Raw genomic sequence first — 13,478 nt, 5'->3', positions numbered from 1 at the left:
AAAAAAAAAAAAAAAAAAAAAAAAAAAAAAAAAAAAAAAAAAAAAAAAAAAAATATATATAATAAAAAAAAAAAAAAAAAAAAAAAAAAAAAAAAAAGAAAAAAGTATTTCCATTTTTACTCTATACTTTCTTTTCTCTTTCTGAATAAATATTTACAAATCAGGTGCTTGCTGCTGCTGCTGACTCTTGTTTTTTCAAATTACCAATGTAGTTGATGGCAGATCCCGCTTTAAAGAATTCAACTTGATCTTTCGACATTGTGTGCTTGGCCAAAATTTCGAATTCTGATCCATCGCGTTTAGTAACTTTCAATTTCAAAGTTCCACCATTGTTACCCTCCTTGGCAATCATATCTCCCAAATCAATCGTAGTTATCAAGTCGCCTGCCAGAATCTTATTGTAATCTTCTTCATTGGCAAATGTCAATGGCAACATTCCTTGTTTTTTCAAATTCGTTTCATGGATTCTGGCAAATGATTTCACCAAAATCACTGATCCACCAAGGAATCTGGGGGATAAAGCAGCATGTTCTCTTGCTGAACCTTCACCATAGTTGTGTTCGGCAACAACGACCCATGGTCTTTGTTCATCTTTCCACTTCATCATCAATTCAGGGATACCATATGAATCACCATTCAAATCGTACGCTTTGTTTACTTCACCGGTTTCTTTATTCACTGCCCCAATCAAGGTGTTGTATGAAATGTTTTCCAAATGACCCTTGTACTTCAACCACGCACCAGCAGCAGAAATATGATCAGTGGTACATTTACCTTCAACTTTGAGCAAAACGTTGGTGGCCAACTCTTCACCATTCCATGGCTTGAATGGTTCGAGTAATTGTAATCTATCTGAGCTTGGACTAACACTTACCAGTACCTCTGGCTTAGGTTGTGGGTTTGGTTCGGGGTAAAACTCTGACCTACCTTTAATGAAACCTTTGTTAGGTAAATCAATTCCTTCTGGAGGCTGGAATCTAAATTCCTCACCATTTTCCAACTTGATGCTATCAGTTATGGGGTTGAATGCAATATTGCCAGAGTAAATCATTGCTGTTACCATATCGGGTGAAGTCAAAAAGTTCATGGTGTTTCTATTTCCATCATTTCTAGCTCTAAAATTTCTGTTGAAACTGGTGAAGATTGCATTAGATTCGGTAGATGTCTTTGGCACATCAGTTCTATCCCATTGTCCAATACATGGACCACAAGCATTTGCCAAAACGATTGCGCCATTTTTCTCAAAAGTGCTAATGAGTCCATCTCTTTCAATGGTTGCTCTGATATGTTCTGAACCTGGTGTAACAAAGAATGGGATTTTTGGCTTCAATCCTGCTGCTTCTGCTTGCTTAATGATTGATACAGCTCTTGACATATCTTGATAAGATGAATTCGTGCAAGATCCAATCAAACCGGCAGACACAGTCTCTGGCCAGCCTTCCCTTTGCGCAGTTTTACCAAATTTGGAAATAGGAGTTGACAAATCTGGTGTGAAGGGACCGTTGACGTGTGGTTCCAATTCGGAAAGATTGATTTCGATAACTTTGTCATATTCAGCACCTTCGTCAGCTTGTAAGAATTTGGCCTCTTTATTAACCGCATCTGCTGCATTAGCAACTGGCTCTCTATTTGTCTCAATCAAGTATCTTCTGTGTGCTTCTTGGTATGGAAAAATTGAGGTAGTAGCTCCAATTTCAGCACCCATATTAGTGATTGTAGCCATACCAGTACATGACAAGTTGGAAACTCCATTGCCAAAGTACTCCACAATGTAGCCTGTACCTCCTCTAACTGTCAAGATACCTGCCAAAGTTGTAATAACATCTTTTGGAGAAGTCCACCCGCTCATCTTACCGGTCAATTTAACACCCAAAACTTTAGGCGCTTTCAACTCCCATGGTGTTCCTGTCAAAGCATCAACTGCATCAGCACCACCTACACCAATGGCAATAGCACCAAGACCACCAGCATTTGGAGTATGTGAATCTGTACCCAACATCATCAATCCAGGAGCCGAAAAGTTTTCCAAAACGATTTGATGGATGATACCTGACCCCGGGCCCCAGAATTGAATACCATATTTCTCACCACAACTTTGCAAGAAATCAAACACTTCTTTGTTTGTTGCAATTGACTTTGTCAAATCCGAACTGGCACCATCTTTCCCCACAATCAAGTGGTCACAATGTATTGATGCCGGGACTGCAGTTGAGCTCATACCACAGGTCATGAATTGTAGCAAAGCCATTTGTGCTGATGCATCTTGCATTGCAACTCTATCAGGGTTCAACTTCAAGTATTCTTTACCTCGAATGTCATGAACATTTGATGATGTAAGACTTTCCTCGGTGTTGCATAAATGAGAATACAAGATCTTTTCAGCGAGAGTCAATGGTTGGTTGTTGACTATTTTTTTAACAGTTGCAAGCTTGTCAACCAATTTGGAATAAGGAGGGGTTCTAGATTCGTACTCTGCTGGAACGGGGTAACTGAACCCTTGTGTAGCTAAACATCTTCTGTGGAGAAGGTTAGTGAGTCCGTTACCTTGTCTCGTAGCTCTGGCTCTTAGCATTTGAGGAGAATAGTGTGTGCAATGATGAGGTGAGGAAACTGTAGAGCTGGTTGTCTTTTTAACCAATGAATTTTTCAAAATACTTGATTACAAAAATGAAAGCTCACACTGTACAGATAAAAAGAAAAAAAAAAATAAAGAAAATTTTCAATATGTGTTTGTGTTTAAATTATGACTCAGATCGAATCAAATTGCCGCGTCTTACTTAATATGGAAGCTTTGGATTCAGAAGAAGATGTCACGTGAAAATAACCTATCAAATAATGTATCACTATTAGCATACAGCTGTATACAACACATTCTATTGCAAGAATGCTACAACTAGTGCTCAGTCACTATTACTTCCCAATTCTTTACAATCCTCTGCACATCGATATCCTGCATTGACAAGCTCCACAATGAAAAGCATGGTCTCTGTTCCATCTCACAATCCTCTCCATGCCCTACTGACCCATCCACAATCACGTATATTGTCATCTTTAGCATCTATCTTGAAATTTGTCTTTGGATCAGCGTACTTGTCAGAAATACCTTCACCTGCGGGCTTTGAAATACAAATGTACCTTGCATCCGGCAAAAAGCATCTCAACTGTGATGATGGATACGGACAGGGACAGAATTTAGGTGCATCTACACAGATACCAGTATCGGGACACAAGTACCTGTTACATTGTGTGTTGAGCATCAAGTTTTCGTAGTCTTCTGGGTGCTTGACACCTTGAGCGTGCTGTGTAGCCCCACCAAATTGATGATTGATAAAATCAAACAAATTTGCCGAAGCAATGGTAATGAATAGTAGTAGGGTGGCTAATTGCAACATGGTTGTTCGTACGTGGTTCTAGTTCCTCAGTGTATTGAAGATGAATTCCTGATATTTCTGACACGTCAAAAAAAAAAATAAAAAAAAAATTAATTTCTTGTCGCGCTACCGGTTGCCGAAGCTAAAAAAGAATGCAGAACGAACCTAACAACACATCGAATGTATCGTTGGATGAAGAATGTAAGCTAGTCTTGATATGCCGTGTATAGCTCTTGCAGCTGATTATCTTTTCTATGAAGAGAAGACACAAGTACAGGCAATGGCTCAGGAAAAAAATGAAAAAAAAAAAATTAAAAACAATTGGGGCGAACTGGGAATCGAACCCAGGGCCTCTTCGAAATTTATTGCTCAGGCTTGAGAATACCCAAACGAAGAATCATACCACTAGACCATTCGCCCAATTTACAGTTGGGTTTTTTGTATAGACTTTTTGAAGAGTTTCAAATTAGAGTGGATTTGTTCAGAGTTGGTGAAATTTGTCATGATTTGAGCAAGTAGGGTATATTTTTAAGTTTATCACTGAGTATTCCCTACATTTATTAATGCGTTGACTTATTTGACTTGTTTAAAATGTGGTTTTTGCTAAAAATAAAAAATTTGCCTGAAAACTTTAGTCAATTTTCACAAACCAATCTTTCTTTTTTAAGGAATTTGTTTTATCAATGGGTTGTAAAAAGAGATGACACTAGTTAGAGATCCGTTAGCTTTAAGGTAACCCTTAACTTCAAGCTCAATTATTTTCAAGGAAAGTTGTATCATTGTGAATCGATGATGGTTGCGAAAAAGTATTTAATGTAAGCTATTACAAGACTCTAAAAATGACAACTCTGTAGCATCTAAACACCTCATGTGCATATTCCTAGTCTCCTTGTTAACCAACCACAATGCTCGATATTGATACCGATGTCGTCTTGAGAGTCAGCACTAAATTGTTTTGTAACTTAATTTTTTGAAAGATTTGTACTGGAACACTGCTTGTACTAAATCTACGAGTCAAAAAGCAAGCCCCTCATTTGATGGTGCTACGCACCCTAGAATCACTTCAGCGTTGTGAAATATGGGGGTGCTATAATATTGTAAGTTTCAATCCGTCTCTTAGTTGAGTCACTGCTACCAAAGAGCCAAAACAACCCTCTCGCGACGAACCGAAAGAAAAAGAGAAGAAAAAAAAAAAAAACAAAAGAACCGAAACTCCAGGTCAAAAAGCTCCAAACAAGCCCGACTTTCATCAATCACTGTGTAAAGATATCAAGCATGAGCAACGAAACCAAGCGCACAATCCCAACCCAGCAGGGTGCTACAGGTACACCTGTGTCTAATGCGCAGAGCTCTAATCAACCTGCATCATCACAAGCTCAGCGACCTGCACAACAACAACAACAACAACAGCAGCAGCAGGTGAGAAGCAACCAACCGCAGTACTCCCAAGCAGATTTGAATCGGATTGTACTTGACTACTTAAACAAGAAGGGCTATCATAGAACCGAATCAATGCTTCGATTGGAAAGCACAAACACACCGACGGCGGCCACTACTCCTGCTACTCCCGCAACCACTGAATTAATATCACTGGGTGAGCTTGTTCTGAACATTGAGGACAAATTGAGCAAGACTGATAAGGAATTGAAGGAGCTTAAAGAGAAGCAATCAAAAGTTGAGCGCGAGTTACAGGAAACAAAGGATCGTGAGGTAAGACTAGCCAAAGAGACGGATTTGCAACAATTGAAAGCTTTGGAGACCAAAACAAGAATTGAGAACGATTCGGATACTTACTTTGTAGCGTATTCGATGCTTAGAAAGTGGGTTGAATCTTCGTTGGACTTGTATAAGCCCGAGCTATCTCGTGTCTTGTATCCTTTGTTTATACATTGCTTTCTAGATTTGATAAGCAAAGGACATGAGGCTAAAGCCAAGGAGTTTTTTGACAAGTTCAAGTCTGACCACTTGATTTTGCACGGAGTCGAAGTGAGAAAATTTGCTGGGCTCTCGTTGCCGGAACATATACAGGAGAATGAAGTGGCGGTTGCTTATAGAAAACACAGATATAGGATATTGGTGTCGAAGACATCACTTAACTTGTTGTTGTATTTCCTTCATGAAAATGAGGCTGTTGGTGGTGCTATATTGATACGCATGATTAATCAATACTTGGATCCGGTGATTTCCAAAAATAGACCTGATAAGATTGATCAAGAAGGCGAAGCCAATCCAGAAGAAGGAATATCAGAGTACATTGCAAGTACAAATGAGTTGGAGAAATTCAATAGTGAAAAGGAAGTGAAATTGGGCAAGATGCCGTTGGATTCTGAGGTGAGCAAAGAAGTTGAAGCTGAATTGAAAGTGAAGGATGAGAAAGTACCACCAGTAAATGGGAAAACTCTTAGCGAGGAGTTTCAAGAGATGACAAAACCTGATGCTGACTCTCCTGCCAATGACTCCTTACCTTTGCCAATGAAAGATGCGACCGACATCAAGCGAATGATTTTACAAGTTGAGGATTCTCGGTCCAAGATAAAATTGGGCGCAGTACAAGCAAGCTCTCCATCTGTTTGTATGTACACTTTCCACAACACAAACAATGAAATGACTTGCGTTGCCTTTAACGATGACTCAACACTCGTTGCTGCTGGTTTCCAAGGAAGTTATGTGAGAATATGGAGCTTGGATGGGAAACCACTAGAATCTGCAGTTAAGAAGGATCGCAAGAACCACCAATTACCAGAGAATTCAAGGAAATTGATTGGACATAGTGGTCCAATATACGGAATATCCTTTTCACCAGATAATAAGTTTCTTCTCACATGCTCAGAGGATAAAACAGTACGTCTTTGGTCTTTGGATACATTTACGGCGTTGGTGTCATACAAGGGTCACAATCAGCCCGTTTGGGATGTCAAGTTTTCGCCCTTGGGTCATTACTTTGCGACAGCTTCGCATGACCAAACCGCTAGATTATGGGCAACCGATCACATTTACCCATTGAGGATATTTGCAGGACACATAAACGACGTTGATTGCGTTGAATTCCATCCAAACTCAAACTATGTCTTTACTGGATCAAGTGACAGAACTTGTAGAATGTGGGATGTACGCACTGGCCATTGTGTGAGAGTGTTTATGGGACATACCAATGCCATCAACTGTCTAGCAGTGTCACCGGATGGTAGATGGCTAGCTAGTGCTGGAGAAGATAATGTGGTTAATTTATGGGATATTGGAAGTGGTAGGAGGTTGAAAACAATGAGAGGTCATGGTAGGTCCTCGATTTACTCATTGTCTTTCTCACGTGATGGTACTGTTTTGGTTAGCGGTTCAGGAGACAATAGTGTAAGAGTGTGGGACGTTAAGAAAAACACCAATGACGCGGGACCAGAACCAGAGGCGTTTGTAAATGCAAGCAATGGTGAGGCGGGTGAAGAGAAGAATGGTCAGCAGCAGCAGCAGCAACAACAACAACAACAGCAGCAGCAGCAGCAACAGCAACAGCAACAACAACAACAACAGCAGCAGCAACAGCAACAACAACAACAGCAGCAGCAACAGCAACAACAACAACAACAATTGAGTAGAAGGGATGTGATTGCTAGTAGCGATCATATGACGGCACTTTTCACCAAGAAGACCCCGGTATTTAAAGTCCACTTTACGAGACGAAATCTTTGCTTGGCTGCAGGTCCCTTCCAGGAGTAAAGAAAGAAAACTAAGAAAAAGAAAAGAAACTGTTCATTGCCAAGTAAGAAAGTCCACTGCATCTTTGTAGTAGTTGTAAAATCTATAAAAATCTACGAATAATATTTCAAATCTCCTTATCAAAATTAAACGCCTTGGCAACGCAAAAGATCTAAGGGGATCTCATTACTGGTTAGTGGCTGATGGCTTCTCCTGCGGAATACTACAGATATACCGTGTATTTTTTTGCTAAACATTACATCACCATTTAGGAATGGTGAGCGAGTGAGAGTGAGTGAGTGNTATGTGTATGTGTATTGTTTAAAGTACGGCTATATTTTCAATTTCATGAATTGTGTGTGTACCACGTGGAGTCATTTATTTTTGTGTTTTTGTAAAAATGAAATATATGTATATATATTATACAATATACAAAATCTATATTAATATTTTTGACATCCACAACAATAATAAAGCAAAATAAAACAGCAAGCTTCAAATAGAACGGAGTTTACTCAAGATACACTTGTTCTTACTGGATGACGTAATTAGAAGCACGTGCTTTAAGTTGGGAGAGAGAGGGAAAGAGGACATGATTGTTTTACAGTTTAAATGTTCTCGAGACGTCTTTTAATATTCCTCCCCCCCACCTCTCCATCCTATTGTTTCAGCAACCTTTTCTTTTTCGTATTTCTTCACGGGGGAATTGTATATATAAATTTCGACATAGCCACAGCTCGTCACCGCCTTTCACAATACATGAACAACCCACACTTAGTATATATTTCACCGCATTAGGACATTTTAAATATTAAGAGCAGCTTTTTGCTGTGACGAAATTGCACAAAAATTTGAATTTTTGTATTTTTGTATTTTTTTTGGCGTACGAGAGGTTAAATATAAAATGTTATTTTTAGAATATTACACAGTTTTTCTATTTAACTCTACCAGCATCAAAATTCTCTCTCTCTCTCTCTCTCCCTCTCTACATATAGGTTTAAAGAAGTGGGTTATACACAGTTTTTTTTAACCCAAGTCCACCCTTTGTGTCTGAAGGAATAGCAAACTAAGATTCCAGGATTGCGGGATTTTTGTATGGAGGCTGTGAATGCAATGAAATGAAACATACAATCTCTTAATCCATTGTGCGCTATAGCACTAAATTACACAATCAATAGCAATTTACCGTTTGCTTTTTACCCCTATTGCTAGTCGAAACTTCCAACAATTTCAACTCTATGAGAGAGTTCATACTGTAAATTTTTTTGGCTATAAATAGGCAGTTCAATTCCCAATTGGCAAAATCTAACACCTTTTCATCTATTCTTTTTCCTCCATATTCAATTGTATCACATATTAACAATGAAATTCTCAACTACCGTTTTCGCTTTGGTCACCGTCGCTGCTACTACTTACGCTGCTGACTCATCCAGTGGTGGAGGTGCTGGTTCATCAGCCACTTCTAAGGCTGGTTCTGCTGCCTCAAAGGCTTCATCTGCTGTTGCCGGTGGTTCATCAGGATCATCAGGATCATCAGCTAAATCCTCTGGTGGATCTTCTGCTTCATCAGGATCTGGTTCATCAGCCGGTGCTGCTTCCAAATCCGGTTCTTCATCTGCTTCATCTGGCTCATCATCAAAGTCCTCTTCCGGTGATGCTAATGCCCTCGGTGTTGCCGGTATTGGTGCTGGTTCATTAGCCGCTGTTGCCGGTTTGTTGTTGTTGTAAGGAAGGAAAGTAAAGTCTATGTACCTAATACTGTTTAGAGTTTTATTACAAATTAACAAAGTTTCTACCTTATTTTATCCATTGCGGGTCATTGAATGATCAGACTGACAATCTACTTACTGCTCTACAATCATCGATGGCGCAATTGGTTGGCTTGAGTTGTTTGACTTGAGCTGTACAAACCTTTGTGAAGATGACTTCTACCTTCTATTCCTTTTTCTTACTTTTTTTTTTTATTTTTTTTATTTTTTTTCTTTTTAGGTTTTTACTTTTGCAGCTGCTCGTTGACATCCCAATACGAGCGAAGCCACCAAACAAATTATTTCTTGGCAGGGGGAGGGCGGGCGGTCTCAATGGACAGAAATGCACCATGAAAAACAAAAAAAAAATAAAAAGAAAGCGGTTATAGTCTTGTGACTTCTATGAAACTCTTTTCTTGTTACGTGGATTGACATGGCTTCACTTTCTCTACGACGAAGATTAGGGTCCTTGGAAAGTTTCTAAAAATAACTATGGTTGAGGAAGAGGATAAGAGGCTTAGACAGTGAGGCAGTCTATTTTTGGAGTAAGCAACAAATGCTACAACGATGCGTGTGTTGATACAGGAGAATGTGTCTCCTCTTACCACAAGACAGGTCGCAATGAAGAACAATGACAGATACCAACTTTTTGTTTCAACTTATAGCGTCTGATGCTATTCGTAGACGGCAGATTTCAAAAAAGATTATGTACATCGAGGCGCAGCTGCTTTTCTCCCACAATGAGAAGCAAGTAACCTTCTCTAGAGTGGTTGCTAATTATAGAATACACTTTTGAGTATGAACTTATTGAAGAGAAAGGGGCTTACTAGATGTAGTGGGTTTGCACCACTTCGTGTCACACTGACACAAAGTTATAAGTTATGTCCGCCCTCAATTAACAATCAAAAGCTTATTTATCCCTGAAGTCTTTCCTTACAACAGTTTCAACCCGGGTAATAGCAGCTTGAGTTGACTCTACCCACTGGTGAAACTTTTATACCACTCATTCACACACAACAGAATACAGTACTCGACTAAAGTAGGCGCGGAGATAACTGATCTACCCGCTTGTTTTTACACCGTTGTCGTTGGCATCAACTTCGTGTTTTGAAATATAATGCAGCCACTAATGACGCTAAGTTGGTGATAAACGTCAATCAAGAATTTGACTAGAGTAGTAGAGATAAAAGTTGAAAGGATTTTCCAGAGTCGTTTGTTCACACAAAGGGTCACAAGAACCACTGGAGTTTGGATCAAGGTTTTGCCTCCTTTACATCTTCCACTTTGCAACATGGAAAGATCAAACTTTTAGATGTGCCATTGAAAACGGTTCTTCTGATTAGATGGAGAGTCAAATTGGGGGGAGGGGGGGGAAGGATCTACAACGCATTTCCCATCAACACATGTCATGTCGAATTGTATTACGCAGACTCAAAAATTAATGATTTTAACAATAGGGCACCCAATGCTGGATCTCACGTGAGAGTTTACTGTTTCGATCGTACCAAACTCTTCGCTTAAACATAGCCATCGTTCAATTTTGGTAGCACACGCCACATTACGCATTCTCTTCGCACTTTGATTCTCTGTTGGGAAATTATGTATCGTTTTAGTGTGATCAACAAAATTTCCTAATTAGGAAGCACAGGAGATATTTTTTTTTTTTTTTTTTCTTTTTTCATTGTGCTATCAACATATAAAAGACGTAGGAATCCTTATACTTCACTCCACATTTCGAACCATAACCATAGTCTTTTCATCTTTCGACAAACATTAATTGGAGTTACACTTGCTGTCCTTTTTAATTTCCCAGCATTTCCAAAAGTCGCCTCATAGATCTTTTGCATAAAGTCACAGCTATTATAATACCCCAAAACGGATCAGATTAAATCACCAAAGTAATATACAGCTTCTTTCTTTTGATTCCACATTCATACAACATAATGAAACTTTCACTCACGTCACTCGCACCGGTTGCTGCTCTCATATCGTGCGCTATTGCCGCAGATCAATCAGATGTTCAGTTTTTGACCGCTTTAGTTGGGGACTACCAAGATCACAAGACAGATTATATAAGGTTCTTTGGAACTGCCAATGATGTTCCTGGAGCCTTGTCAACTTTGGCTACACAAGTGTTGACATACACCGACACTTCCTACACAACTTTGCTCGACAATAACCAATTAAACATAGGCCAGTTGGAAAGTTATGCATCCAACATTCCTTGGTACACGAGGATAGAAGCTGCCGCTGGTGGTAGTGGTGGTAATAGTGGTGGTAGTGGAGGCTCAAGCGGATCAGGTGGATCAGGATCCTCAAGTGAAAGCAGTGGAAGTGGGGGAAGCACCTCCCAGTCAAAAGGAAGTACTGCTTCAGAGACAGGATCGGCTCCTCCAAACTTTTCACAACCATCAGTTGCTTCAACCACGTCATACGATCCTCAAAACTCGGCAGACTCATCCAAAGCAGCTGTTGCCGCAGCTAAATCAGCTTCAAGAGAAGAAGCAGCAACTCAATCAGGATTGGCACCTGGCGTAGCCGCTCCAGTTGGTGCAGTGATTGGAGGATTAGTCATTGCTCTTCTTTAGAGAGATGTCATCCAAGGAAGAGCTTTGCCCAAGGAAGAGACCTTTACTGAGACAAGGCATGCACTAGTGATACCACCCTATTTGTCGAAAGAAAAAAAAAAAAAAGTACAAAGTAAATAGGATTTAATAAACCTATACTGTTTGTTTCACGTCAGTCCCCTACTCATGCGGTCATCAAGAGCTCTAAATACTTTAAATTCCATAAAAAGTTATCTTGGCAGTCACTAGGGATGGACCCTGAACCTGATTCATCGCATATGTTCTCCTTGACGTAGTTTACCAACCGCGATATATTTCGACCCAACAACTTCAATCCAAACTCAAATTCTTGATTCATGATAATGGAGCCTTGACTTGTTAGCACTTTTTCATTGTTGACGTCCTTTGAGTCGAAATACAAGGGAAACTTGAAAGGTGGTGCAGTATTCACTGGATTCTTGCCTGCTATCGGGTACACTTTACTATCATCCATGATGAAACTTTGGCTACCAAATAGAACCATTTTATATAAAAGTGGGGTCTCAGTTATCTTGGATAGTGTTGTCACCAATTGAACAATAAATGATATGCTGGCATTGACTTGAGAAATTGTAAACTCATGCCACTGAGATTCGGAATCAAAACTGGGCTCATAGTAGTAGTTTTTTAGGCTAGTTTCATTATAATAGCAAACGTCTTTCAAAGTCTTTATACTGGGAGGAAACTCAAAACCAAGAATGGAGAAACACGTTGTGGATATGTCACGAATTGAAAACAATTCGTTTATGACTAGCACGTCTTCCTTCAAACGTTGTTTGATCGCACTCTTTACTTCATCCCTGTTCTTCTTCACACTTGAGATCTCATGGTCATATATTTCAAACTTGTCTTTGATCAATTCCTGTAGATTTTCAAAATGCGACAACAACTCAATTCCATCGCTGACCTTTTGTTTGGCGTTGTAATTTTGACTTCTGATAATCTCGTTACTTGATGTTATTTTATTTATATCCAGTTCCAACGTGCGGCAGTTATACCTCAACTGGTCCAAAAGAATAGGGAGGTTGTTAACGTTATCAAAATCAATCTCACCAACATACTTGTGGATCTGCTGCTTCAATCTGGTTTTCGATACGTCAAGCTCCTTGATGGATTTGTAAATATTGTTTATAGATCGGAGTTGGTCAAAATTGTAAGAATTTATGGGTCTCAAAGGAGTCTCTTGGTACGTCTTCAGATCAAGAACCAGTCTTGTCGAAACAAGCATGTCAGGAAATGTATACCAGCTATCTCGTAGTTTTAGACAAAGCGAGTTTTCTTTGAACATGTCAAACGAGTCATCTTCTACCGCTATCTTCTCCCTTCCTAGCTTGTTGACATCAATTTTATAGAAACATAAAAGGCTCCATTGCTTGCCACGTCTTATCCATAATTTGATGATGCACTTGTGCGTATTCGAAGGTATATTGCCTAGGTTTGTCAAAAACTGAGGATCAGCATCCCCATGCGATATGTCACTAACGTATAACGGAATGTCTGATTTTGTCATGTGAATTGTGATCAAGGTATCCATTATCCTCTCCTCAGCAAACTCTATTAGCTTACGAGTATCATCGTACTCGCTCTCCAAAGCATCTGAAATAGTGGGAATGCTCAATAGTGTACTTCGCCGCCTCCCCAATCGCTTATGGGGGCTGCTCAGTGTAATTTCGTTAGCTTGCTGATTATACAAATTGAAGAACCTAATTGACCGCAAATCGGTCAATTTGTTGTTTTTCAGCACTGGGACATGCAGCGACTTCTTCTTATTAGAATTTCCAATATCCCCATTCATTTGGTATTTGATGATGCATCGATTTGATATTGTATATTTGCTTTACCTGTACTGGATGTATATCATGACAGATAAATACGTCACTAAAACAAAACGAAAGATGATGAAAGAACGAAAGCAAAAACAAAAAAAAACAAAAAAAAAAAAAAAGAAAAACAAGAGCATCAAAATCATAGAGACATTGACACACGCAGAAGTCTTTCTGAAAGCACAATTTTATCTCAGACAAAAAGAAGACGAGACTGATCCCTAGTGTTGAGGACTCGCC

The 13,478-nt window shown here is 39.4% G+C and overlaps 6 protein-coding genes across 6 annotated transcripts; 3 read left to right on the top strand and 3 right to left on the bottom strand. All coding sequences in view use genetic code 12, as the record gives it.

Moving 5' to 3' along the window:
* Positions 1–160: 160 nt before the first annotated feature.
* On the bottom strand, positions 161–2,572 carry ACO2 (aconitate hydratase; the record flags this gene model as incomplete). Its single annotated transcript, XM_051751679.1, has 1 exon — positions 161–2,572. The coding sequence occupies one exon, from the start codon at positions 2,570–2,572 to the stop codon at positions 161–163; it is 2,412 nt and encodes an 803-aa protein (XP_051609282.1).
* A 424-nt stretch (positions 2,573–2,996) lies between these two features.
* Positions 2,997–3,392, bottom strand: KGF57_002372 (uncharacterized protein; the record flags this gene model as incomplete). The annotated part of the gene is made up of 1 exon (XM_051751678.1): positions 2,997–3,392. One exon carries the CDS (start codon positions 3,390–3,392, stop codon positions 2,997–2,999), a length of 396 nt encoding a protein of 131 aa, XP_051609281.1.
* Positions 3,393–4,646: 1,254 nt separating this feature from the next.
* On the top strand, positions 4,647–7,082 carry KGF57_002371 (chromatin modification protein; the record flags this gene model as incomplete). The annotated part of the gene is made up of 1 exon (XM_051751677.1): positions 4,647–7,082. The coding sequence occupies one exon, from the start codon at positions 4,647–4,649 to the stop codon at positions 7,080–7,082; it is 2,436 nt and encodes an 811-aa protein (XP_051609280.1).
* Positions 7,083–8,423: 1,341 nt separating this feature from the next.
* On the top strand, positions 8,424–8,789 carry RBR1 (Rbr1p; the record flags this gene model as incomplete). Its single annotated transcript, XM_051751676.1, has 1 exon — positions 8,424–8,789. One exon carries the CDS (start codon positions 8,424–8,426, stop codon positions 8,787–8,789), a length of 366 nt encoding a protein of 121 aa, XP_051609279.1.
* Positions 8,790–10,752: 1,963 nt separating this feature from the next.
* Positions 10,753–11,397, top strand: RBR2 (putative lipase; the record flags this gene model as incomplete). The annotated part of the gene is made up of 1 exon (XM_051751675.1): positions 10,753–11,397. The coding sequence occupies one exon, from the start codon at positions 10,753–10,755 to the stop codon at positions 11,395–11,397; it is 645 nt and encodes a 214-aa protein (XP_051609278.1).
* A 163-nt stretch (positions 11,398–11,560) lies between these two features.
* On the bottom strand, positions 11,561–13,210 carry KGF57_002368 (uncharacterized protein; the record flags this gene model as incomplete). Its single annotated transcript, XM_051751674.1, has 1 exon — positions 11,561–13,210. The coding sequence occupies one exon, from the start codon at positions 13,208–13,210 to the stop codon at positions 11,561–11,563; it is 1,650 nt and encodes a 549-aa protein (XP_051609277.1).
* Between the last annotated feature and the right edge of the window lie 268 nt (positions 13,211–13,478).

Source organism: Candida theae (assembly GCF_024610275.1).
Source record: "Candida theae strain CBS 12239 chromosome Unknown scaffold7, whole genome shotgun sequence".
NCBI lineage: Eukaryota > Fungi > Ascomycota > Pichiomycetes > Serinales > Debaryomycetaceae > Lodderomyces > Lodderomyces theae.
The sequence above is the reverse complement of the archived record's forward strand: the minus strand, read 5'-3'. Positions and strand labels throughout refer to the sequence as shown.